Raw genomic sequence first — 25,850 nt, forward strand, 5'->3', positions numbered from 1 at the left:
AGAGGCAGCCGACAGGTTAAGGACTCCTGCCACCAGGCACCTAGCATGAGCAGTCCTGTTAGGATAACACCGTCTTGGGATGACCGGTGCCATCCTCAGCTCTTCATGAGTACCACTGCACAGGCTAAAGGATGTTTCCAGTCTTAGCCAGAGTTTTGAGAGTGACTTCTTCCTTTGATTCCAGTTTCCTATCAGAGACTGATTGTCAGGGGCATTATAACCTGTTGGATGTTACGATCCCATTAATTCACTTCCATTTTTGTCCTGCATAGGCTGGAAGTTCACCCATAACACCAGCTATAATTAAGTGGACACCCTGTGGTTCACTGCCTACAGAAAACTATGCCAGAAACCTTCACAGACAGGAGCTATTGGGGCTCCCACACTAAAATACCAAGAAGTTTAAAACTATTTGCTTAAAACTGAGTTTGAGGTTTGAAATTTGCACTCCCATGGAAAGAGAATCAAGCAAAGCCCTGTCAACAGACACAGCTGCTGTTATTTTCTAAATGAGCGTCTCAGTTTTCATTTGCAGAAAGTCCCTGGCTCCTCTTCTCTTCAGATAGCCTTGAAATTATAAAGGTATGTGAAAGCATGGGACCAGAAAGAAAGAAAAATGCAGACAGGTTTGCCTGAAAGAAACATCCAGTTCACACACATCATAAAACAGTATGATTAATTATAGCTTAAGGAGAGAAAAATATCCCAAGAATGAATAATGATGGATAAAACCAGGTTAAGTCCATCAGGTGCGGAATGGGCTGTTCAGTAATCCATTCCCCAATATTAAGGTTATCTCTGCTTGGACAACTTTCAGCTGCCTGCCAATGTCACCAGTCCGGACTTTGCAGGGAACTCACTTCTTTTACTGCTCTTCTTCCCCATTACCTCCCTGGCAGATGAAATTTCATCCCTCTCATCTCCTTCCATCTCCTCTGAGGAAGACCTGACTGACAGAAGTACCTTACAATGGGCAATGGATGCAACTGAGACACTGAAAAGAAAATACCATAAAGCAGAGCGTGGTTCAGTGAGTATTTTACTTGGAGAATGTCAGGCAAATAATACAGAAAATGTCAGGAATTATCCCTTGTTAAAACTGCAGCACCTGAAAGAAGACTTTGATCCAAATCCAAACCTCCACAGAGCTGAGGGGAATCCAGATTGGGGCCTCAACTGACAACAGTGCAGATCAGAGAGGAAGGAACTTGATTTGGCTTGTTTTAGAGTTCAGGCAGGCAAGAAACTTGCTGCTAATTCTAACGTGGCAGAATGGAAGACTCAGACTGAGGCTGTGTTTTAATTGTGTTTAAAAAGTATTTAAAATACAAAAATCTATCTCTCCGCAGCTTCAACTCAAATACTGTTTTGAAGCTGAGCAAAATATATGACACAAGACCTTTTTTGAAATGAGTACAAATCAGAGACAGCACAGAATTAGAGCACCTTTTTTGAAGAAATTAATAAAGCACATCAAGGCTTTGGACCTTCTATTTTGCACAAAGATTCATTCTGAGATAGTGTTTCTTAAGACTGATTAGAATGGTTTAGAAGAAGCTTTCTCTAATTTAACAGTAATTTATGTGCACAAAGACTTCATCATTAGTTGTTTAAAGAGGACAGGAATACATCCTTTTTTCAGCTAAGCCATCTGATTACATGCTGTTTGCTGAAGTAACTTTAAGTTGAATATTTACAAGTGAAGAAGAGCAGAAAGTATAGAAGACATCATGGCAAAAAATCAATATTCTCTTATTCTCTTTCATACAGAAACTTGGACATGCAACAAATGGTTCCACAAAGTCTTCAAACGTGCAGTATTTAAGGGCATCAAGTAAAAACATTCACTGTACGTTTTAGCATAGCAATCTTCTGGCCACTTTTTTTGCATAAAGATGGATGCCTACTTCTGTTGGACAATTCCTTTTTCTAGAAAAAAACCTGTGTGTAACTCAGTATGACCTTTAAGTGAATAGTGTCCGTCCAGTCTATTATTTACATACAGTTTTTTCAGGACAGTTCAAAAACAGCACACAGTAAAGAGGTATTATTTGCAAAGATACCATGCAACAGGCAATCTTTACATAAGCACTGTGAAACTGAGTAACAAACCTCACCGTACTAGAAGTCCTTCACAATAAATCAAATCCAGCTAGCAAGTCCAGTAGCTCACTAAATCTGTGTTGAGGCAGATCTTTGTTTTTAGTGTCCAAACGTAAAAACAGTTCAGACATAAATACCTGCGTCAGAAATGGCATGCTGGACTCCAAAAGATGCCCTTTGTAGACTGCTGACTAGTGAAATTGCATCTACTAAACACAACGTCCCAAGCTAGTCAATATTGCCAGAAATTCATTTTGAGAATAGTCCCCACAAGCACCCATCACTGGAGGTGAGAACTCCATCAGATAAGCAGGAGTGCAGAATAGGATCTGTGCATGCCAGAATATGCTACCGAGTAATTGTGTGTGGTGTGGGATAAGTCCAGATATGGCCCCGCTTCTCCCTAAAAGGAGAGAGCTTACAGTTCTCTACAAGATGTCTGAAGTAACAGTGGATAGAAAAAAATCTTATAACCTCCGAAGTTACACAGTTCCCTTCATTCCCAACTAGTCATAAAGCTAAAATCTATGCTGAGAGGAGTATTATGATCTTTTAAGTACGATTCATCCAGGAGTCTCTCCAAGTACACAAAATGCATCCCAGTTCAAGCAGGTGCTGGAAGCATGGAGTGAAGAACACCAGCCCCAAGCAAGGACTGGACAAGCTGCAAGGACACTGTGTTTCATGCAGAAAAACTGTGTTCAGACACCTGTTTAGAGAGGGTCAGGTATGACAGGAGGCTGTCAGAGGCTCATCAGGGACACACAGACTTCGGAGAAACTAATTGTGAACACAGCCCATATCAGTGCATTAGCCCCACAGCAAAAGTCCAGCACTTCTCAGAAGAATTAGAAATCTGTGATCTGCCCAGAAATAATAAGGTAATTGTAGTTTCTTTTTAGAAAGTTCACAGAGAGTTCAGTATGACTGAGAAATCTGGCACTAACCAGACTGAAGGCTGAACAGCTTTGCCAAAACTACTCCATTACTGGGTCAAGTGTTCTCAGCAAATTTTCAAACTCCTAGAAGAAAAATGTTTCCTAAATGCAGCTTAGCTTTCTGTGTTTTCTATTTCAACTGTGGAAATAAGGTTTACAATTATTCAAGGCTAGAGTTATCCTACAAAAGAGAAAGGCATGGCATGTGACATATAACAGTTTAATTTTAAAGCTTGCTATTGCTCTCTGAATCAATACTGCAGCAATTTAACATTTACATTACCAAAGCATTTGTTTACCCAATCAATGGTAATACTCACAAAGTGCAACAGCATCACACACAGTTTGACATGGAAAACTGTAGGCACAAAGAAAGAGCAGAATATTTTCCTCTATGACAGTACACAGTTAGAAATGCTGAACTAAGTTCAGACTAGATCCAGACTGAGACATCTCAATCTGATGAGTCGTTAAACAAACTGTTTCAATGAAGACATGGAAGAGACCACAATCTACCCTTTAAACTACAGGAAAGCAAGTGCATTAAGCAAGCATGGTGTAGCAAATACTATTTCTTTCCAGTGGCACAGGGACTAAACAGAAAGACTCCGCTGAAACACAGTGACGCCGATTTTTCCCTCCTTATAGTTTTGACTCATATTATTTGGAAAACGGCCTGTCACAGAACTTTAAAATTTATTCAGTCATTGCATGAGGAAGTGTATCACATTTCTGATGCCTTCTGGTGGCAACAAGTGACTATTATCACACTGTAGCAACACTCTTCTGTTTCCACATTTTTCTCCCTGCACAACATGAGTACTTACGGAAAGCACCTTGTCTCAGTAAGTAGGAGCTAGTGAAATACTGAAGGTTACATTCCAGTGGAAAAGAGAAGATGAGAAGCAATCAGGGACTGGGAAAGCAGATGCCAGCACTCTGCCAGCATTGAGCTTTCTCTGGCCCCCGTTCAGCACAGGCTTTGGATTCACTTGGAGCAAGTTCTAGTTTCGACTCTGCACTCATTTACCTGGAGAGGGAGAACTGCACAAAATACAGTATTGTATTCCTTTCTCCTCGACCAGTATTTCTACTGCCTGTAACTACAGCAGCCTAGGCAGCTCCCAAGGACAATTCATCCCAAAAGGCAAAGAAGACATCTTAGCATAGGGTGACTCAGCCTTTGACAATGACTGTTCTACCTCACTAACTATAAAAGCAGACAGCTTGTAACACTAGCTTGAACTCCAGTATTTAACTGCTACACTAAGCAGTTAAGAGATAAGAACCTTATCCTGTGTCCTTAAAACCTGAAGGTCAAGTAATAGTAAACACACCTATTAAACCTCTGTATGCTAATGAAACATAGAATCCTTTTTATGGCTTAGCAAGGCTACACATTTGCGCCTGCTCATTTCTTAGAAGTAATAGGATTTTTGACAGCAAACTGAAATGAATGCAGAAGTCTCCTTAAATTCATGTCAGATGTTACAAACTCGAAGTTGAAGGATTCTTATCTCCCCACCACAGAATCCCGAGGTTTTAGAAACAGAAGAGGACTCTTCCTTTTTCCAGAGAAGGAAAGCACAAGACAATGAAGTCTATCTTATCTCTGATTAGCTTCTAATAAACTCCAGAGAGCCACTGAAAAAAACCAGTCTTCCTGAAATGTGAAAGTTAGAATCTTTAGCTTTCATTTCATGAGCTTGATTGGGGGTGGGGAAACACTCTTGATAGTTAGCAGCAATTGTTTCATCCACTGCTAGAACAAACCAGCTATCACATTTTTGTTTCCCTGGTACCCCACCCCTGAAATGTTAAATCTTCTGCTGTCTGCACAGCAGGCACTCGCTGTTTTCAGTTCAATGCAAACTGTTCCAGAGATGATACTCCATGTACTCCTGCAGGCTGTTTGTTTTGTTGTTCCTGCTTTAAAATAGAGGTCATTCTGACTGAATGTATCTATTCGCTCTTTTTTCATGGCAAGCATCTTCTGAACAGGTTAGTAGAGCCCGTTCATAGAAAGCAGAGGGATGCAGGGAGAAAGATGCTCTTCCTTCTATACTGAATTCATCTCAGTTACTACAATTCAATGTGTGAACTTACCATCCTAAGAATAATAGTCTCTCTGTTCTGCAGAAATTAAGCAAATTAAGCTGAATAGTAATTGATGTGGTTAAATACAGGATAAACAAATACTGGAAAAATGTCAGCATCATTCTTTAAAAGATATGGAAGCTACACAGCATGTACCAGGGGCTCTGCCAGCAACCAAGGCTGCTTACATTGGCCACAGTGTTCTTCCAAAAAAAGATAGGCTATCCTTTGAGAATAAAGCAGGGCTTTTTTTCCCCTCCCTCTTCCAAGTGGTTAAACAAAGGACTTCACTGTCAAAAGCCAAGATTAACAGTTTCTGCTGTACACTTGCAGACAGAAAAACTGAAGAGAGTCCTCTGGCAGTATCAAGTTAATCAACAAAAAGCAAGACCATGATTGAATAAAATCCTGCACTCAGACATAACCCTTAGGAAGAACAACAGGTAACTATTGTCTGAAACAGCTTAATGGCATTCTAGTCACCTGTTAAATGAACTGTGCCACCAAGCCATCATTCATTCAAAAGACTTAAAAACCAGTTTTGCACAGATGATGTTGCTTGGTTCCTTCAGCTTCCCTCACCTCTCTACCCATTTCACACAGCAGTCGTCCTCTGTCTCCTCCCTCCCACCCCAGCCTTATCCCATCACAGCTCCAATGCAAAATTGTTCCAAATGCAGAATTTTCAGTGATAAGATTTATAACTCCTCTGCAGACAACGAGTTGGAGGTCTGTGTACAAGCCAAACTAATCCTAACTTCTGATCTGTGTGGAACTCATCCATCAAATATTTTCACTGCCAAAATGAGGGCAAGGCATACGACAATTTCTATACACCTAAAGCTCCAATGAAGTATTCTCAGACATCTATTTTAATACCCTAAACCTTTCTTTCCATAGTTATATATTACAGCCTACTGCAGCAGTCAGTGGGTTGCAGTCTGAATAAACTCAGCTACCCTCCTCGTAAATGCCAGCAACCTGACCACTTCACCAGTCCAAGAAAAAGCAGTCCATCTATCAGACCCTCTGTAGTGCTGAGTCAGGAAGGGCTCCATTACATCACAGCATTTTCATTCAAACTTCACAAAACATCTCCATTTTGCAGCTCACAAACAAACCAAAACCTTGTGGCAGACTGCATGAAAACAGAAAGAAACAGGAGGAGATCTTTTCTTACTCTGTAGAACTGAAGATAATGCCTTCTCTCTCACATTCTATCTCAGAGCACTGTCAAGTTTTTAAGATAACCTATTTAGAAAAACAAATCAAATCCCCAAATCCTTAGTTTCCTCTCCTACAGGCACAAATGATTACTAAAGTTATTCATAAAGCTCAGGGACATTTTTAGTTCATCATTTTTGCTACTTCTCACACAGACTGCAAATGATACTGTAAAACAGCAGCTTGCAATGTACAGTATCATAGAATCATAGAATTCTATAACGTAATACTTCTTTCAAGATTAGCATTCAGTTTTGCATGCAGCTAATGACTGAGTCATCTGGCAGTTGCCTAAGCAGCAGTGGAAGTGTACAGCACAAACCTAAGTTTTAATTTACATCATTTATCACAATGATTTTTCTTTAAATATCTGAAACTGTTAAGGATATTGCAAATTATAAACTAATTAATATAATCATTGCACGAGCACTGGAATGTAACTGAGGCTAAAGTATTACTGTATACAGATGAGACAGATGGCAAGTAGGTTGGAGCCTGGAGATTCATGAGGTTATTGCCACAGTAAATGTTGTGAGCATGCTGCACAGGGCCTCTTCCAAGAAGTGACATGGTCCTTGCATTAAAAAAAAAAGCTTGAAAAGGACTGCACAGGAAGTCAGCATCCTCTACCTATTCCCTCCCACACTAATTCCTCTCTTTTGATTTGGTTATACAATTAGTCTTTATATTCCTTGCCTGACAGACAGGTTAGTTCTGACTAAAAGATTACTCTTACCACCACCCAGCTTTGTGCACTGACTTGAAAGCATCCAGGTGGTTCAACTTTTCCAAGCAAAAATCACTACTGCATTTTAGTCTGGGCACACAAAGGGTTTCCCAAGCACAAGTCTTAGAAATGACTCAATTGTCTTAGCTTAAGTTTCAACAACAAACAGAATCAGAGTTCAAATAAACAAAAGCAGACACTCTGTATGACGAATCTCAGCTGACAAGGTTAAAATATTTGATTCTGAAAACCAGTTCCTACAAGAGATATGGCAGGCAACTCTTCAGTTAAGCCCCAGCCCAGTGGGGACAAAGCTAGGGCTGAGAATACAAAATGGTCATGATGTTTGATCTGTAAAATAGAATTCATTTCTACAATTAAATGTGAACTGTACATTGAAATTGTTTTGCTTTAAAGTGACCCCAAAAGACATTACTCTGGGCCATCTGTAATATCATGTGGGTGTATCAATGTTCTGGCATCAAACTTAACAGCGTGAAGTCCTTGAGGTCTTGAAAAGGGGGAAGAGACAACTTACCACCTTTAAAATTTATTTATGCACCAACTATTCCCCAAAGTCTGTGTAGTGAATATATTTAGCACAGAAAGCAAGAATTAAGTCACTTTCCTTTTTTGTTCTGTATTTCACTTCTAACAAGAACAACTGCTCTTTGACAATGCATAATGTAAACAGGAGATGACACTGACTTCTTTTTTCTACCCTTTTTGAAGAGCTCCTACAACAGAAGTCAGATAACAAAACCTAACACACAAATTAAGAGTTCAGGCCTTTAGAGGAACCAATGATTGTTATATCCTGTCACACAAAGGGCAAAAATGTAATGAAGGAAATGCCTTCTTTTCCCCATGCATTTTTTCACACTGATTACTTAAGTTCTGTGACAGTCAAGCAGATTACTGCTTGACGAAAAGCAGACATTACCTCTAAAGGCTGATCGAGTCAGTTAAACATAGAAGCATAAATGACAGTGTATTACTTTGTGAATTCATAAGACACTCCCTTTGTTAGCCTGGAATATCATGAACATATTATTACCACTAGGAACAGTTCTGTCACATTAGAATCAATAACATCAGACAGGCAGTTTAAATTCAAAAGCCTACTAGAGCAAACTTAGCTAGTCTAAGTGATGAAATCTCAGGGAAGCTATGCTCAGTTTTTCCCAGCATCCAGGTACAGCCAGCCTTTTTCTGTCTCATTTTGCAGGACTTTGAAGGAAGATACAAGAGGTAAAAGTGAGAGGTAGAAAGAAAATAAGCAGGCTACACAAAGCTAATACACAGCATGATCCCTGGTATCTCCTGTCTCCTCTCCATACTTAAAATAATTGCTTACGGATGTTATGTCTTGCATAAAAGAAACCTGGAAGACTATAGGCAAAAACATTTTCTCATTCTTCACAGGCAAACCTAAACTAATTCCGCTTATTTATCCCAGCAGTCATCAGAAGAAAAAGAAAATCAGGGAGGTATTTTAGATTTAAGTCAAAATAGACATCAACATTAGATGTTCATGGCTTTTCAACTTCAGGCTTATTTGTCTAGCAAGTTGAGGTATTTTTATTTGATGAAAAATAATAAGGAACAGCATTCATATTAATTCTTATGGCTTCCCCTTATCCTCATGTACCCAGTATCACAGAAGATTGAATAGCTCCCCCCTCATCATCAGCTTTCTAGTTTCCACCAGCTATCATTTCACACTGCTATTGGCCAGCAAGCAAGAAGTGCAAAGCGAGTCTATGACCAGAAATATAGTGGAGCTGAGTTGTTGTTTGCTTCGTCAATTTATCAATTCCTATTAAACAGCAGTAAAACTTCAACAGCAATCGTGACTGAGGATTAGAAATCAATGCAAGATCTGTAAATTTTTGCTATGAAGTCAATCAAGTAAACGATTTTACTAAATAAAGGAACTCACTTTGTAATTAGGAGATGCCAGCTACACTCTAGATATACGCTTCCTTTCCACTCCGCTTTCAGAACAACCAAATAAAAGTCTTTAAATATTTTGGTAATTATCACAGAGAATCTAGAAATCCTAAATTTAAACCATGGATTAGAGTGGGGATATTTTATGTTGAGGACAGCATTTATGTGGTGTGAGAATACTTTACTAAAAATAATAATGACTGCAATTTTCATCCCAGAACTATTCAAGAATTCAAGTCAAACTCACTGAACAGTTCTGGCTGGAAAAAAAGAAGTGAGGGGCAGAAAGGATTAATGGCATGAAAAACATATCCCAGCAGTCGTAAAGGGGATTTAAGTTTTCAGAAAGGAACCCAGATGGGTGGCTTCCAAGGTGTTTTGACTGAGATGCTCTCATTTTGCATTTTTACAGAATTAAAAAAAAAAAGCCTGGCAGAAGGAAAGGCACACACCACTGGAAAATAAAAGCTGCTTAAAAAGATGCAGAAAGCAAATAGGCAGAAATCCAGCAATATTTGTACCATTCAATCCACATGCTTGTTCTTTTTCCATCGGGATTGCCCGTCTTCTCCTTAAAGCATTTTGAAGGATATTTGCCGCATAGATAATATGGGGATGGGGTGTTCCCTCCTTCTGTGGATGCTTTTTAATGGGCTCAATGAAGTAGTCTCCATGGGGCAGATGGAAATATCCAGTCTGAAAATAAGCACAAAAAATTTTTAATCTCTACTGTCCAGTACTGGAAATCAAAAATAAAATACACCCTTTTCATATCATCATCACTGAGCTTTTCATTACACTGCAGAAATACAAAACCAACAGATTTTCAGTGTTTATTTTGCTGCATACATCAAGATTGCTTTGTACCTCACAAAGGCACAACAGTCCAAAGGGGCACAGAAAAAATACCTTCTTCCTAATAACCTGAAATCCTGTATACGGAGGCAGAGGCTCCCATATTTGTACAAAGACACTGAAAGGTCAAAAGTTAATTTGTCAAACATGATGCGCTAGGAGTTGCATCTTGTTCTTCTGGTGTTTTGCATCCATTCCCCAGAGACCAAGCCCTGAGTAGAAGCTGTTCCACAAGTGCAAAGCATAATTCTGCTCCTAGCTGCAATTCCACAGTCAGATTACACAACCCATCAGATGGGCTGGACTGTGTGGTCCACCCTCGACTCAGACTACAAACCCACTCAGACACCAGGCTTCCAATGGAAGAAATAAGTAGGTTTTCATGAATTATAGCAAGCTACAGAAAAGACCTGCATAACAGAGGCTGTAACATTTCTCATGCTATAACTTCTGTATCAACCTCCCAGCTTTGACTAAGCTACAGGACCTTTGATATCCATCTGGACTACATAGGATTAGTTTACACCTCGCTCTGCCATTATCTAAGAGACACATGCAACTGGGCATGGCCTTGGTCCCTTGTGTCTCAGCATTTTTGCAGGGATTGCTAACATTGCAAAACTATTGTATAGCCCTCCCATTTCAAAATATACAGAGCAGCACTAAATCTAAAGCAAAGGATCTACTGACATCAAACTTACAAGGACAGACAAATGTTAAAACCCTTTTGAAGCACTCCAAGGTCTTATAGTTTCCCTGGACAGGTAGGAAAGACAGTATGAGCATAAGGACAAGAAGGAAATCATATGACTGGCAGAAAAGCATTCTTAAAAAATAAACAACCATGGTCTCTATGTATTAGGAGCCCAAAGGCAGCTCAGTGAGATCTCCACACAATGTGCTTCAAAGTCCCCTCTACCAGATACCTTCTGCCTCCACTCTGATTGCCACAGGCCCAACACCTCCCACAGCAAACTTGTACAAAAAAATAACTGTGACTGTCATTTCACAGAGTTTGCCCAACAGTTCTTAAGAAACTCTTTCCTTCCAGTTTTCCAATGCAAGTCAAAGTTTAAAAGCCAGAGGCTGGTCTAGGTTTGAAGCCTGGGTTACACCCATAAGAATGTCACAGGTTCAGGACTCAAAAGGCACATATTATTGTCTTCTTAACATTATCGCTTTTCAGTATGGAATATCTATTGTCACAGTCTTAAAGCTTTTTGCTATAACTCTATCCCAAGCCATCCCTGTTCCAATACAGCCACAACACCCCCAAACAGCTGGCATTCTGTGGACAACATTTGTTAAGTTCAGCACTATGACTGTACTGTCCCACCCACCTGCAGCAGAAATCCTCCCAGTCTTCCTTTAGATCTGGGATGAAACTAGGAGCTGTCCCTCCTGCCCTCTGCAGTAACTGCTTGTCCGCACTAGTTCATGTACTGCTCTTACCACTGCCATTGTGGTGTTTTCCAGGAATGTGTGGCTATTTGACTCACATCTACTGCATGTGCTTCATTCTTTACATTGATAGATAACTGAATATCAACATAAACATGGTTAGCAGCACCATCCTTCTCCGAGTTGTAATTACTACCTTTCTGCTTGTCACCTCTTTGTTACATGAGGCGAGGTTCAAGAGAAGCCTCCTGCACTTCATGCAGAAAACCTGGAAATTTTTCATGTCCCTTAATTTCTGGAAAAGGCAACATCTGTGTGTCAGATCTCTCCTGAAGAAAGCTACCTCAGGCATGTGTAACTTCTCCATGATAGCTTTAACATTTGTTCTGTAGAAGAGGTTGGTAACAGCCAGAACTTTTGTATTTGTGGGCTACAGATTGCTGAATCTTGAGAAGATAAAGGCTGCTTTCACACTTGACATCCAGACTTAAGTCACTGTAGAGCATGAAGAAGTCTGAGGACCTGTTTTACCAAGAAGACATTCCAGACTTTGCAGAGTGTCATCAACTCAAGGTTCAACTTGCCACAACTGCTCCTGACACCGTAGGACTATCAGAAAATCTCTACTTATTGGAAAGCAACTAAGCCCGCAGAGTAGCAAAACTAACCTGGAGCTAGAACTGCTGCCAACTCAGAATCAAACAAGAAGAACCCTAAGAATATTTTCAGGTTATGCACAACTCTCCATGGTTGGCTTGGCAATACCACTGGGCACACCCACACAGCCATTTCAGGCACTAGTGCAATGGTGCATCCCCACAAACAACTGATGGGATGGCATGGAAATATATAAGCCAGCTTTGTCACCAAAGAGAGTTCAAGTGTACCCGTCAGCCCACTGACCGAATATTTCTGAACCACAGACATAGCTTGTTGCAGTTTCTCTGGTTTTAGCTCTGACCTCACGATGGCCAATGAAAAACACTTTTAACCTCTGCCTAAAAAGTGGTTTTTGGGACAGGAGGATGCTTCCTTCGCTCCTGTTGCTTCTTGTAGGGTTGAAAAGTATCAGTATCATGAATTCAAGGCTACAAGTTTGAAGTTTGGATGAAACCGTCATCACTACAATACAAAATAAAAGAAATGCCACTACATCCTACATGGCATTTTAGTACTATCTGCACTCTCCCACTCTGCCTCAATGTGTTCCCTGTTACAGGACACAAATACCATACTGTAACCAGGCCAGATCATCTCTCTCTCCAAAGGTATCAGTCAGCGTCTTACTAAACATCCCTGAGTACTCCCTCTTCCCTGACAGTTTCAACATATGGGTATTCTCTATCCATGTTGCTAGCCTGAAGTCAGTGCATGCGTTGCCCTAATTTATCGTGCAGCTGCAGTTCTCATGGTGCTACAGCATGTGGAGAAAGTAAGCTGGAAGAGGAGATGAAAACAGAAAAAGTAAAATAACCTGAATAGATTTTCTGGTCTGTATTACTCTCCCAGCCACCAGTCCAAGAGGAGATAAGGGTTCTTGAGACCAGTGTCTTAAACACAGCTCTGTAAACGGTGTACAGAAATGTTTTATTGTCCTGTGTTATCTGAAGTACCATAAGCTAAAGCAAATTTAGGGAGGCTCAGGAACTGTAGACCTTTCTGCACAGACGTATTACACTCATGACTGCAAAAGTAACTGAAAACTGATACCAAAAATGTGCATTACTCCATATCCCTAAAAATCTGTAAAACATTATGACATGCTCCACTTCTGTTATCGGCAAATAGCTGCACTGCGTGCCCCAACTTACCAGAGATAAGATGAAGACATAACATTTAGCTCATGTAAAAGATCAGTTCTGGAACCTGCCTCAAAACTTTCCCCATTCTAGTACCAGGTAATTTTTTGAATTTCTAGAAACACCTGCCAGTTCCACTTTTGCACTACAACAAGAAGAGGAGCTGATACCCTCCAGGAGAAAAGCTCTTCTCATGGCTATTCCCAGAAGTAACTGGAAGAGAAGTTAGGCATTTGTAGATCTTCTAAATCAAAATCCTTTATCCTTGCTTTGTTTATCCTGAAACTATTTTATTTTTGACTGATTGGCTGTCAGGTAGAAACCATGATTTTCACTCCTGTCCAGAATCATAAAGGAAAGACACACAAGTTATACTCTAAGTTACCGATTTAAAAAATCCATCAATTACACAATCTATCAGTTGGAAGTATAAAGACACCATACATTAGCACTAGGGAATAAAATTGTCATGGTTTTAAACCTGAGAAATGTGGTTCTCTCACAAATAGTCCATTACTGTAAAAAAAGAAATATTTCATATTTCAAATGCTAATCTACTAGAGGAAAGAATATTTTTATTAATTCAATTTCCTGCTCTGTCTTATAAGGAAATGTGTTATAGAGATACCTGTGTAAACCTACGGGTAAAGCCAATTAAGGAAATGAGAGTGGGAAACGCACTGTGCCGGCCAGTGCTGCTTGGGAAGAAGTGACTGTAAAAGTCCGCTTCCAGCATGCAGATGTGCTTTCCAACAGCTTCCAGAGAGTTCCAGCACTTACTGAACTCACGCTTTGCACTTGCAGTTTCATCCTGCACAGGCTACACACCGAGAAATGAAATGCTGAGACCAACTGGAAGAAAACACCACCAATCTTCACTTTAAACTGACTTCAAAGCACCGAGAACTGGCAAAATTCCTTTTGCTGATTAAGTAGTTCTTTAGTGTTGCTCTTTAGATCTGTTCTTTTCTAACTCTCAAATATAATAGCAAGAATATGTCATTTAAAGGCCATCAGGTTTCAATCTACATATACATACAATATATGCTTTTTTTTTAGCAGTTTGTAGCATCATCCGCTTTTGAGTGCATTCACACGGCCTCAGAATACACAAAGGAGCACCGTTATGAAAGCCTCATCGGAAATAAGCCAGCCTTATTTACGCTCATTACAGAGTTTAGTTTTCACCACAGAAAAAATGACTGCAGCCAAGTTTCCCTCATTTAAATGTCTTTATGAAAAGCTACCATGTAAAATAGTAATAGAAATGGCCAGAAAATTGGGGGGGGGAGGGGAGGAGGTGTCTGGTCTGTGTGGTGTGAGGTGGCAGTGGGGTGTGGGTGTTTGTTTGTTTCCCTCAATGCCTATAGGGGAAAATCTAAAACTCTACCACAGAATTTCTTCTAAAATTGTTGTTCTCCCTTCCTTCAAATCTCCCCCTTCACCCCCAAATTCTTACACATTTTGTCCAAAAATTCTTCCCAGACTGTATTTGGAAGTGCTGCTACATTACTTAACAGGATTTTTAGTTCAAGTGCCTCATTATTTTGACACAAAAAACTCCCTGAACACGTCGCATCTTCCACACTACATGTCGCTCATCAGGAGGACATGGTGAACCTGGGACATCAACAAAAGTTTTCAACCAACTTTTTTGACTTTCAGTAGAAATCTGTGTTTTCCAGTAGAAAGCAAATATTTTTCACATATTTCTTTCGGTCAATAGTTCAGGGGTTTTGTTAAAATATATTTTCTGGCAGATTTTTTTCAATCAATTCCATGTGGGAAGCTGAAGCTGAGTTCTGTGGGAAGGGAAAAGAGCAGCTTTAGCCTTGGCTAAGGTTTTGCAATTGCAATGTTATCCCAGACAGGAGGGGCTGGAATTAGTGGGTGTATGTCAGGAGAAAAAGACAGGGAAAAACCCAACAATATGCAGTCTAAAGCTACATAACTGAGTATGTTGACAATAATGCCAAAAAATAACATCTGTAGTGAGAACAGCATGTAACTCACTGAAAGCAGACAGCAGTATTTCTGACAACAGGGCAGTGACAGACTCTGAAAACACGGCAAGTTTTTAGAAGCAACGCGAAACAAAAATAAGACAACAAGATGCTGGGTTTACCTTTCAGTACTTTGCTCCAGCTGCTTATTACAACTGTAATGCACAGTAAGAGAAATGCAGTTTGAATAAAAGAATTTTCTAATTAAAGAAAAAATTGTGCCATAGGAAACATGCATTACCAGAGAACTTCAGCCACATATAATCAAAACTGAACTGGTGAAGTGAATTATCTGTAAATATTACACATGCTGAGTTTATTTTTCTTTTTCAGCTTATGACTTAATTGCTCTCTGTGTGTTATTTTTTTTCTCAAGAATCTTTCTCTTCGAGTTGTCATTCTGTTCCTATCTCAGTCAGAACACAATCCCGGTGACATGAGGGTCCAGGTAAAATTTTCACCTCTGTCCTCAGCTAGGGCTACAAAAAACGGACCTGCCATTACTCAGGCAGAAAGGAGGAGGTTGATTATTTGTTAGGTACTGAGAAATTTGTCAAGAGACTTTTATGAACACCACCCACAGAAAAGGACAACATTCTAGCTCTTTTAGAGTCGTGCAAACAAAAAACCAATGCTTTCAGCAGCATTTGGTGAAAAAGGTGCTACGACACTGGAACACAGCCTTATAGTTTTAACATAGCTTTATAGCTTATTTTTAAGATGACAAAGTGAGTGAAAGAACAGGATACTACCATATCACAAGATTATATACTATTTTGTCATACTTGCTACCTTGTATGTTTTAGAAGCTGGGAGAAACTGCTCAGAGGTGTCAGAAATGTGCAGTTAGGCCCTGCACATGTGGGCTCAGACAGCTCAACCAGACAGAAAAGAGAGGGGAAAAAAAATATCAATGCAAAGCCAAATTTACAGCAAGGTGGACTATTGTGGCAGCAATAAGGTATTAGAGGAGAAAAAAGTGTCCGATACCCTCCAGTTCTCACGTTAGAACGGTCAGACTTCAGTCCTGAATACTTCTGACATAAGGATCTTCCTGGCTGGGGACATACCCTCAGCAAAGGAGAAAAGTCAAGTTTCTATGGTCATGTCGATCAGCTACCATACAACCACTTACAATACATGATCACGCAGCTGAGAGCCTTGGCAGAGAATCATTACTCTGGGTTATGGCATCAGCTTGCTGGTGACCACACCAGGTATTAAAAATCTACCCTTTATGAAAACAGGTAAGAGAAGCAAACATTCCAAATCCTGTGTTCATTTGCTCCTCTGCTGTGCCCCAGAAACAGCTCATTAAGCAATTCTGATAGCCAGGAATAATTTCTATGGATCTCCAACTCACTGTGAGCTTTGCATCTCTTACAGAATCTGAAGTGCCGTGGCTACATTCATTTATACTCAAGGAAATTATTGGTGAAATTAATCTTCTGCGGGGATTTGAGCATGCTCACATGAAAATAATACAACTTGGAACAAGTAAATTTAAAAGACATCTTTGTTCATACATCATGGTGTCATCCACTATCAATCTTTATTGTCCATCCTAAAAACATTTATTACTTCTTCCAACTATTTTCTGATTATCCTTTGAAGAAACAGTCCAGGTATCTTACTCATACAATCACTTGTGGGTGCCCTCCTGGCCACAGCTTATTTGCATCACAGAAATATCCCATCTTACTTCTTTTCTTACAATAGAAGATCCACAAACGAAAGATGGTAATTGTGCCTGTGAAGCTGCTTAAAGCCTCGTTAGTCTCTCTACAGGCTTCTGCTTTGAGATGTCCAGCAGCTCATGAGGAACACGAAGCTGTGTTCCTACTGCCCAGCAGCAGTCACTTCATGTTGTCCAATTCCCAGAGAGCCTTTCAGCTTTGTTCCACATTCTCATTTGCTACTTTTTGAAATATGTCCCATTTGATTTCCTTAATCCAGAACTGTCCTCCTTTGCTGCATCTAAAGCTCAGACACACCACTAAATTCCAACAGGGTAAAATTGATTGTCCATTAGAGGAAATTTAGTAAGTAGCCATTTTTATAGTCTTAAAATACAGCAAAGATGACATTTAATAAATTTTACACAACTCCCAGTGCTGGTTATATTAAGTTCAAACAAGCCTGTGTTTGCCACAGGCTGAGCATCCAGCAGGGAGATGGCATGGCACAGCTTAATTCATTAACACAAACACAGTTTGAACCCTTATTCTATTTACCAGTGTGATTTCCACATTGCAGCTGAGAGATGGACTACCAAGAGCTCTCTGAAGCCCAGAGCACTCCTGAGATCGGGGGCACCTTTTATCAACATTTCCTTTGTCGCTCAGTTGCTAACAAGTCCACTGTGCCTTTGGAGAAGATAGTCCTTTGCAGTCCTTTGGGCTGCCTGTTCTGCCCAAAGCCAGTGAGGTGACACCCCACCGGGACAGGCTGAGTGGATAGTGCCTAGCCTGTGCCCTGAGCCCATCTGCACAGCAAGTTACATCACTCCTGAAGATAAAGCGCACCCAGAAGTTTTTCATCCTGCAAAAATCAGCTAGGTCACATGGGGCAATCCATCAAGCAAGGTGTATGAAAAAGTAGTCAATATAGCCTCAAGCTCTACCTCAGGGTGAATCTGACAGCAAGTTAAATCTAAATTAAAAATCAATAAGCTTTGCTATCCAGCCTGAAGGGCAATTTTCGGTGAACAGTAACACAATATTTTTCTGAGGCTTTGACTCTTCCTCTTATCCATGATTTCTCCCTCCCCCTTCTCCCCTGTTTTTATACTGGAAGTTTTAATAGCAATGTGTGCTACCAAAAAAAAAAAAAAAAAAGAAAAAAGCTGTTTCTTCAGGTGCAAGAAACTTACTTTGTCTACAGGCACAAGAGAGTGAGACTCTTGCAAATTTCTATTTCATTTGGAATCCAAAACCAACCTGGCAAGTGTCACTATTCTGAGATAAAACAAAAAGTTTGCCCAATTCCTCCAAAAAATGACCTTTAGTTTTGAAGAACAAGAAAAAGCAACAGCTGTTTTATTCCTGGAAAACAGTCTTGGAACATCTAATTCATATCTTTCTAATTAAACTTGTTCAGAAAGCACTGTATCCAGGGGGCTTACATTGTACAAATAGGGTTTTTTAAATCTCATCAATATCAGAACAGCCTCTCATGAGAATGAAAATAAACACTATAAAAATGGTTTGTACTACCCAGCTTTTGAAATCCCCTCCTGAGACTTTTGATAGCAGGATGAGAAGTTCTGCTATCAGAAGTTCTAAAGCTTCTGATGAGAAGTTCTAAAGCTTTGATTTGGAAGACAGTAACATTTTACAGTTTGCAAAGCAGATCAAGTTTGATGATTCAAAGCCTATGTAACACTGAACAGTGAAAATTTAAACACCAGATTGGTAAGAGGTTCCTTGCCTAAACTGTGCTTTCTATTAACAATAAAAACACAAGCAAGAGGTTCCACAGAGCAGACATGATCTCTAATCCTGGAGACAGAAAGCACCATGGCTGTTTTGGCTTCCTGCTCACTTACATTCTAAAACTAATTTCAAGCTAGTGAGCATGACAATGTTAATACTGCAGAGGTCAAACTTCATTAGAGAACAACTAAATGCAAATATTTGATCAAATGACGAGTAGCATTGTTTCTATTGACAAGTATTGTTTGTATTACTGTGACCCACAGGAACCCTAGTCAACAGCCAGAAGAGCAGAGATACAAATGATGACAGCTGCCACAACGTGTGCAGATAGACGGAAGAAAGCACAATTATCCCATTTTCCAGTGGATGAAAGCCTGGCAGGAGCTTTACTCTCCTCAAGAGCAGAGCGAGGGAAGGTCACAGCCCAAATTCTTCCACTCCACAGAAATTATTTTGCTTGAAGAAACAGAATTCTGTCGGGAGAAGCAACATCAGACTGGACCACAATGACCCATCCACTGATACGCTTCTCCTAGCTTCATTCTGTCCAGCCCAAAAGCAAGCAGAGATGTTGAGAGCAGATGGCATATTTTAGGTCTGCAGTTGTGTTCTTAGGTGTGTTGGGGAAGAAGGCTTCTGCCTCTCCTTTCTTCAAACTCATGAAACCTCTGGCTGCACACCACTGATGGGACTTAAAAATGAATTTCAGCATGCCTAGGAAGGGTCATGCCACCACTTATCATGAAAGTGTCACATCAAGGTGACCTAAAAGGCAGCCAGTACTGACGCCCTCAGTCTCTTCCACACTGTCCAACACTCTGTCCAACACTCTGTCCGCACTGTCCAATGCTTCCAATGCCTTTCTAAATGGTGACTTCCCCACACCAAAGGATAACCTCAAAGCAGCACTTTGTCGTGGAGTTTCAGCTCAGTGCATACAGGAGGAATAATGGCTTCTGCTCAACAACTGGAGCTTGAAACACACTGCTCTTGTTTCCATGAGTGGTATGAGAAAACAGCTGCTCCGTTTGCTCTGCACAGCCTTGCAACAGGCTGCAAGCCATGTTCAAGCTGCAGCTTGCTGTGCTATCACTGGGGAGCAATGAAGGGGGAGGGGGCTTATCAAAACAAAATACCTTACAAAACAGGAAAATTCAGTCCCCAGTTGAGGGCAGCTGCAGCACATTAAGGTACCTGTCAAGTGAGTGACACACTACACTGGAAACATTATTTTGCATCACAATCAGTGGCTGTGTTGAAAAAGGACTGAGAGTAAGAAATGGGATGTGGAAGGAGAGGGGAGAAGAAATGAAATTAAATGAAACCGTAAGAACAAGGTTCAAAGTGAGTCCCAGAACTTGGAGGACAAAGTACAGTCTCTAGTACGCAGCTGATGCTTAGCACATGGCAGTCTGGGAACCAGCATGATGACAACTGGCAATCACAACAAAGTGCTAAACTTCGACTGGCCTGAGGTAAATCACATGTCACTCATTTGACTTTCCCTGTTATTTCTGTCTGCCTGAGAAAGGAGAACGAAGTGATTTTATGATTGCTTCTGGCACACCACCATCACCATAAATGTTTTTACAAATGTAGTACAAGTCCCAGCTCCCATGCATACCAAAGCTGAAGGCTGATCAGATTCAGCATTGGGTTCAGGTAAGTTTAAAAGCATAAAACACTTAAGGTAGCTCTGAACTTGATTTAAATCCCCCCTTGAATCTTGAATTCTGACTGAAACTCGTTTCTGTTGACATGAGGGGTGCAGCACACACACACTGGTATGTGATCAAAATTACCTGCACGTGTGAGACGCTACAGCTTGCGGGCAGAAAATTAACAACTCTCTCAGAGGTGCAGAGAGATGATCTATACTTTGAAATTCAAGTTGTGCAAAAAAAAACCCAAACCACCAATAAGAACAAAAGCCTGCAAGCCAAACAAATACTCCTCAATCTACTCACAGTCAAGTTTCAGCTCAAAACTTGGCAGGACGTATACCCAGTAAGAACCAAATCAGATTTGGTACAAAAACAGTAACTGAGTAAACTACTTATGCTAAGACTAGCATAAAATGTCTGCCAATTCCAAGGGTCCCCCCTGCTAGGAGCTAAATGTGATGAAATAGAATTCTATGATTCTATGAAATGCCAACTCTAAGGTGCTGCATACTTTAAGGTCTGCGAAGCTGGTGGGAAATCAGCAAGACCAATGGTCTCCAGAGCAAGGCCCTATATAATGAGCACCTGAAAAGGCTGTAAAAGAGACAACATGGGTAACCAGCAAGTGGCACAGAGAAACTGAAGAGTTTCTGCCTGTTAGCTGTCTGCCCTAGCACAAGAGGTACAGACTTCAAAAGAAGCTGGGAAGCAACAAAAGATTTTTTTCACCGAAGACATACTTAAGCTGAAGGAGCATGTGCAACAGAAAATTGCAAATCAGAAATATTTTAGAGAGGTTCCAGAAGTGGCTGGATAAATCCATGTAGGGAACATTAGTCCCGCATTTTTAAATAGAAAAATACCACCTACAGCTCAGAAACAGACAGCATGTCAAGGAGATGTCCCTATTTTCCAGCCCTGTTCTTCCACCTCTCCACAGGAACCTGCTGTTGATCATTACTTCCTTCTGAAAGTCAGTGGCATACTCAACAAAGCCAAGGGTCTGGCAAATTAACACCCTCCGCCAACACAGAAATCACAATCTGCTGCTCAGGTGCTGCCTTTGTAGGAGCTTTTTCAGTAGAAGAGGCTTTCTTGGTTGGGTGCTTAGCCTTCTTGGTTGCTTTTGCAGCCCTAGGTGCTTGTTCCTATTGTGCCTTTGACCCTCCAGGTTTCTGTTTTCTTTTAGCTGTAACACCAGCCCAAGATGCCCTTCTGGGACGTCACAGCAGGGCACTTGCACTCCTTTCTATCTCTTCAGACTAGCCCTTCTTGTCCCAGATTGACTATGGGACAGGCTGGACTTTTGGGTTGACCTTGTACTGCTGTAGGTCTTAACACTTCATGCAGGAAGCAACCACTTCCTTTAAAAAGTGCCCCTTTCCAAACCGTTCTTGGGGATACACTTTTGTCTGCTTGCAAAAAGAAAATGTCTTAGTTGTGCAGCTCACCCATGGAGATCAAAGGAATAGATTTCAGTCTAAAAATTACGAATTTAGGATTTTTAAGTGTTTTGATACCCATGGGTTTGTTTCTTTTGTAGAATATTTCTGTAAAAAGTGAGGTTTTGCCTCTTGAAAAAGCTATTGTTTTTATTTGAAACTGACAGAAGAATTAGACTTTCCATCCATAATTCTTTGTTTGACTGCAAAGAGATTGCTTTTGCTATTTTGGAAACACAACATTGTTTGTAATAAAAGACTTTCATTTTGTCTTGCTTAAAAGCAGCAGTCAGCCTTTTAGGTTTGAATGTGGTATCCCGTAGCACAAAAAAAAAGACAATATAGAGAAGAATTGAGCTATTTATCTGAAAAAAAATTTGCAGTAAAACATTCTTTGGAACCAGGCAAGTGAGGAAAAGTATTTTGCTGTAGTAAAAGGACTCATTTTCTTTCTGTTAAAGCTCTGCTGTCACCTCTTCTTTTGCTCACAGGATGTTAAAGTTTTGTCTTTAAAATTGGCAGGTTTTGAAATTCTCATAATGTACCTTTCAGGAATTCAGAAACCATGAAAAACCCTTTTAACTTAAAAAAAGACACGGATGTTCAGCATTTCTAAGAATTGAGCAGTTTGTTTCTTCAGAATGTATATTTTTTTATGTGAAACCAATACAGTGATATGTAGGAAAATATGCAAAAGAATAAGAAAATACTTTCTGTACAGATCAGACAGATGTTGTCTGCAGATTAAACACCTTCCTGAAGACATGCTTGTAGTTCTGTAGAATAAATAATTCCCTGTAGACTCAGATGCAAAACACATGCATTGTTCCCATCCCTTGTTTTGCTACTTCAAAATATGTTTGACCTTACTCTATGCTCAATACTCCACACATGGTGGCACTTACAGATCCCCAACAGGCATTCTCTAAGAGAAGACTTTCAAGGCAGGTTCTGCCAGAACTGAGCTGGAAACACACAAGTGTTTTAGCAGAACTGGCTGTTAAAAATCACTTTCAGCAGGCTTTTTGCCCCAGTCCTGCTGGCTGTTTTCCAAGAGCTACACTACCTACTCCTAGCCCAGGATGCTCATTCTCCTTTCCTTCCACAGACTGGCTCAACCCCCCAGAATGGTTGTTGCTTAGCAGCACATCTCTGGATTCTGCCCGATTATTTTCAGAACATCAAAACTTGCACATGCCTTGTCCCAGCTTCAACAGGACTGCCCAGTGCTGCTGAGATGGCAACAGCTGCCCTTGCACTGTGACTGCCCATCCAGTGTCCAGCTACCCTCCTCCTGAGGCTCTGGACTTCCCTATGAAGTTACTGCCCAAACTGTCCAAAACCCTGTGTTTAGTTTCCCCAAGTAATCTGATTTGATTAATTTGGTACAGCCTTTGATTACCTTTCATTGAGAAGCATTTGAGAGTATTTAAAGAGAAGAGCCATGTGCAGTTACTGAACAAGCTCTATTTTTATCTTCAGTCTCCATAGTTTTCAGACAGTCTTTTCAGATGGTTTTTTTCCATAGTTCAAGTCTCAGCTGTTATTTTGTGAGGCTCCGGGGAAGCTGTTGAGATTTTCTTGTCTGCTGTCCTTAAACAATAATTCTGCTAATTCAGGAAGACTGTAACAGAGATACAGAAATGAAAGACTAACTCTAGCTCCAGCATTCGAAGTCATGTCCCGCTCTCAGCCACAGCAGCGTAAAGTGCAGAAAGCAAGCAAATGAAGGATAAGCAAAGGATGCAGTTACACACACACGCACACAGAATAAAATCAAGCACACATAAAACACAAGAATTGTAACAAAGACCTCAGTCGGATCCCTGCAATTATAGAAAAGAAGGTTCGAGCAATTGTGCTGAAATTCAAAAAGAATTCAAGTTCAAAAGAACTCTTAGTACAGGAATGTTTAATTAATTCTCAACTTGCAACAAGCCAGCTGACCTTTGTCTCATTCTGTTAGCAATGCATAAACAAAAATAAGTCAGTTTCACAATAAATTTGCAGTCCTCCAGATGGGACATTTGTTAAAAAAAAGATATATATATATATATATATATAAAAATATATATATGTATGTATGTTAGCCTTTTGCAAGCTGTAGATAAATAATCTTCCTCTACAGACATAAATCCTTCAGAAGTATCACACTCCAGCTTGCTGCAAGTATGTGTGCCAGTATATGAGAGACACACAGAGAAAGTTCAGTGTAAAAGCCCATTTTATTGATCATCTGCCATGGATTCTTCAGACATAAGGTATCCACAAGGATTTTTGGACAATACAGCGTAAGCCACAATGCTGAATTATCTGCAGGAATAACAGCCAACAAATGGCAGATTCTGGCCTCCTGACACTAATACCCAGCAGCAAACACTGCCTCACTGGTGATAGACACCATCTGAATGTTTTACGACTACTCACAGAATTGCTGGAATTTGCCAGTTGGGTTTCAGGACTGAAAGGCTGAAAAAAACCTCGGAATCAAGCAGAAAACTTGATTCCCTTTGTTGAAGGGAAAATGTAAAACACCAAAATGTATGTCAAACATACTGTTTCCAAAGGGAAAACATCCCTTTCCAGCCTGCACTCATCCTGCTGCCTTTTGTTCTACACTCAGAGTCTCACAACAATGAGTACATTTTTGGTGATGTTTACGCAGAACTTAGTGCAATGCCTGTGACTCAGACACAGAGCACTACTGCAATGTGAACTACTACTCTTGATAATAATAACAATAAAAATGAGTAATACCCAACAGAAGTAAAATTTATTTTCCTGCTTGGGCTCCCTATAGAGATATGGCTTGAAAAACCATCTGACAAACAATACTATGCACACCCATTTGCCGCAGTGGGGTGCATGTATGTGTTTACAGGCCTCCCTCTGAGTCTCAGCAACACAAAACATCCCTGTTACAGCCAAAGCTGCAAGATACCATGGGCCCTGCTTTATCCCTTGAGGCACCCAGCAAACCCTTTGTGTGGTGGCCAAGACACTGTTCATCACAAAAGCTTGCTTCCTATGAATCTCTATGACTAGCCACCAATTAACTGTTTGGGTTTGTTTTTTCTTTTCTAAAATGCCTGACAGACTCCAGAATCCATTAAGCATACACTAAATACAGAGGAATCAGAAGCATATCAAAAAGCCAATCTATAACAGAGACAGTTGTCTGAAGTTTGTTTGTATTTCTACAATCACACTGCCCCAGGACACTTCTGGTCCTCCAAGAACAGCAACGTATTAGTTTTCTTTCAACCTATAACAAGGTCTGGAAGGTAAACTTTTTCATTTATATTGCTTTATTTTGCAACATTTACTAATTTTCAAGCACAGTATTTTCATATTCCCAGAAAAGCTTCATAATCCCTATGCCACAAGTTAAATATGACCTTTTCCTGGGTAATTAACATTGGGCATCTCTGCAAAGAGTGAGAGAATAAGCACGTGATCACAGTCCCCTGCTGCCATGGACTGATTTCTAATAGCAAAGCCCAAACAGAAACAGAAATCTGCAAGCAGAAGTGCGAAATGCATGAGAAGTGCATGTGGATTAATTTCCTTTCCATTTTTTTAATGATCTTTACTCAGTTTCAGACCTGCCCACTTAGACCATGACATGCTCCTGCCAACAACTGGAATTCAGAAAACACATCTATTTAGTAAATGGCACATTACGTAATTTGCCAGAGAAGAACATTGTATGTTTTACAATGTTTGGAGGAGCCCACAGAAAACTTTATGACATTCAAAGATCTTACTGCAAAAAAAAAACTCCACAGTACTGTCGTTCCGCTATTCAGATGAGTCCTGCTTTCACTGCTTCTAGATAAAAACTGGATTCCTTTATGATGCAACTACCGTCCTGGCAGCCCTTCCACCTGCAGTGGCTGTCTCAATTGTCCATTTGGACATGACCAAACAAGTGAAAAGGTGCAGGCAAAGTCAATGCTATTGCATCACGTGTTGTGTTTCCACAGGGTATAAGCAGGAATTAAGTAACAAAGTGTGTGATTCTGCTCAACTAGCTTTGAAGGTCACTGTAGCACAATTCTACCTCTGAGTTTGCCACCCAAGAATCAACCTTAAAACATCTGCTGAGCTAATTCTCAATCACGGGAAAAATATTTTGGAAGGACAAGGACTGATTCTGAGGACTGACAGCCTGATGTGGTGGAGCTGTGGAAGCCTTCACAGGAGA

The 25,850-nt window shown here is 40.3% G+C and overlaps 1 protein-coding gene across 1 annotated transcript in view; it reads right to left on the reverse strand.

The window, feature by feature from the left end:
• Window positions 1–25,850, reverse strand: part of ADAMTS12 (ADAM metallopeptidase with thrombospondin type 1 motif 12) — a 172,328-nt gene that overhangs the window by 97,523 nt on the left and 48,955 nt on the right. Inside the window, exon 3 of the mRNA XM_075726476.1 lies at window positions 9,564–9,738. Coding sequence (XP_075582591.1) covers window positions 9,564–9,738 — 175 coding nt within the window. The remainder of the gene's footprint in view (window positions 1–9,563; window positions 9,739–25,850) is intronic.

This window comes from Pelecanus crispus, chromosome Z, assembly GCF_030463565.1.
Source record: "Pelecanus crispus isolate bPelCri1 chromosome Z, bPelCri1.pri, whole genome shotgun sequence".
Lineage (NCBI taxonomy): Eukaryota > Metazoa > Chordata > Aves > Pelecaniformes > Pelecanidae > Pelecanus > Pelecanus crispus.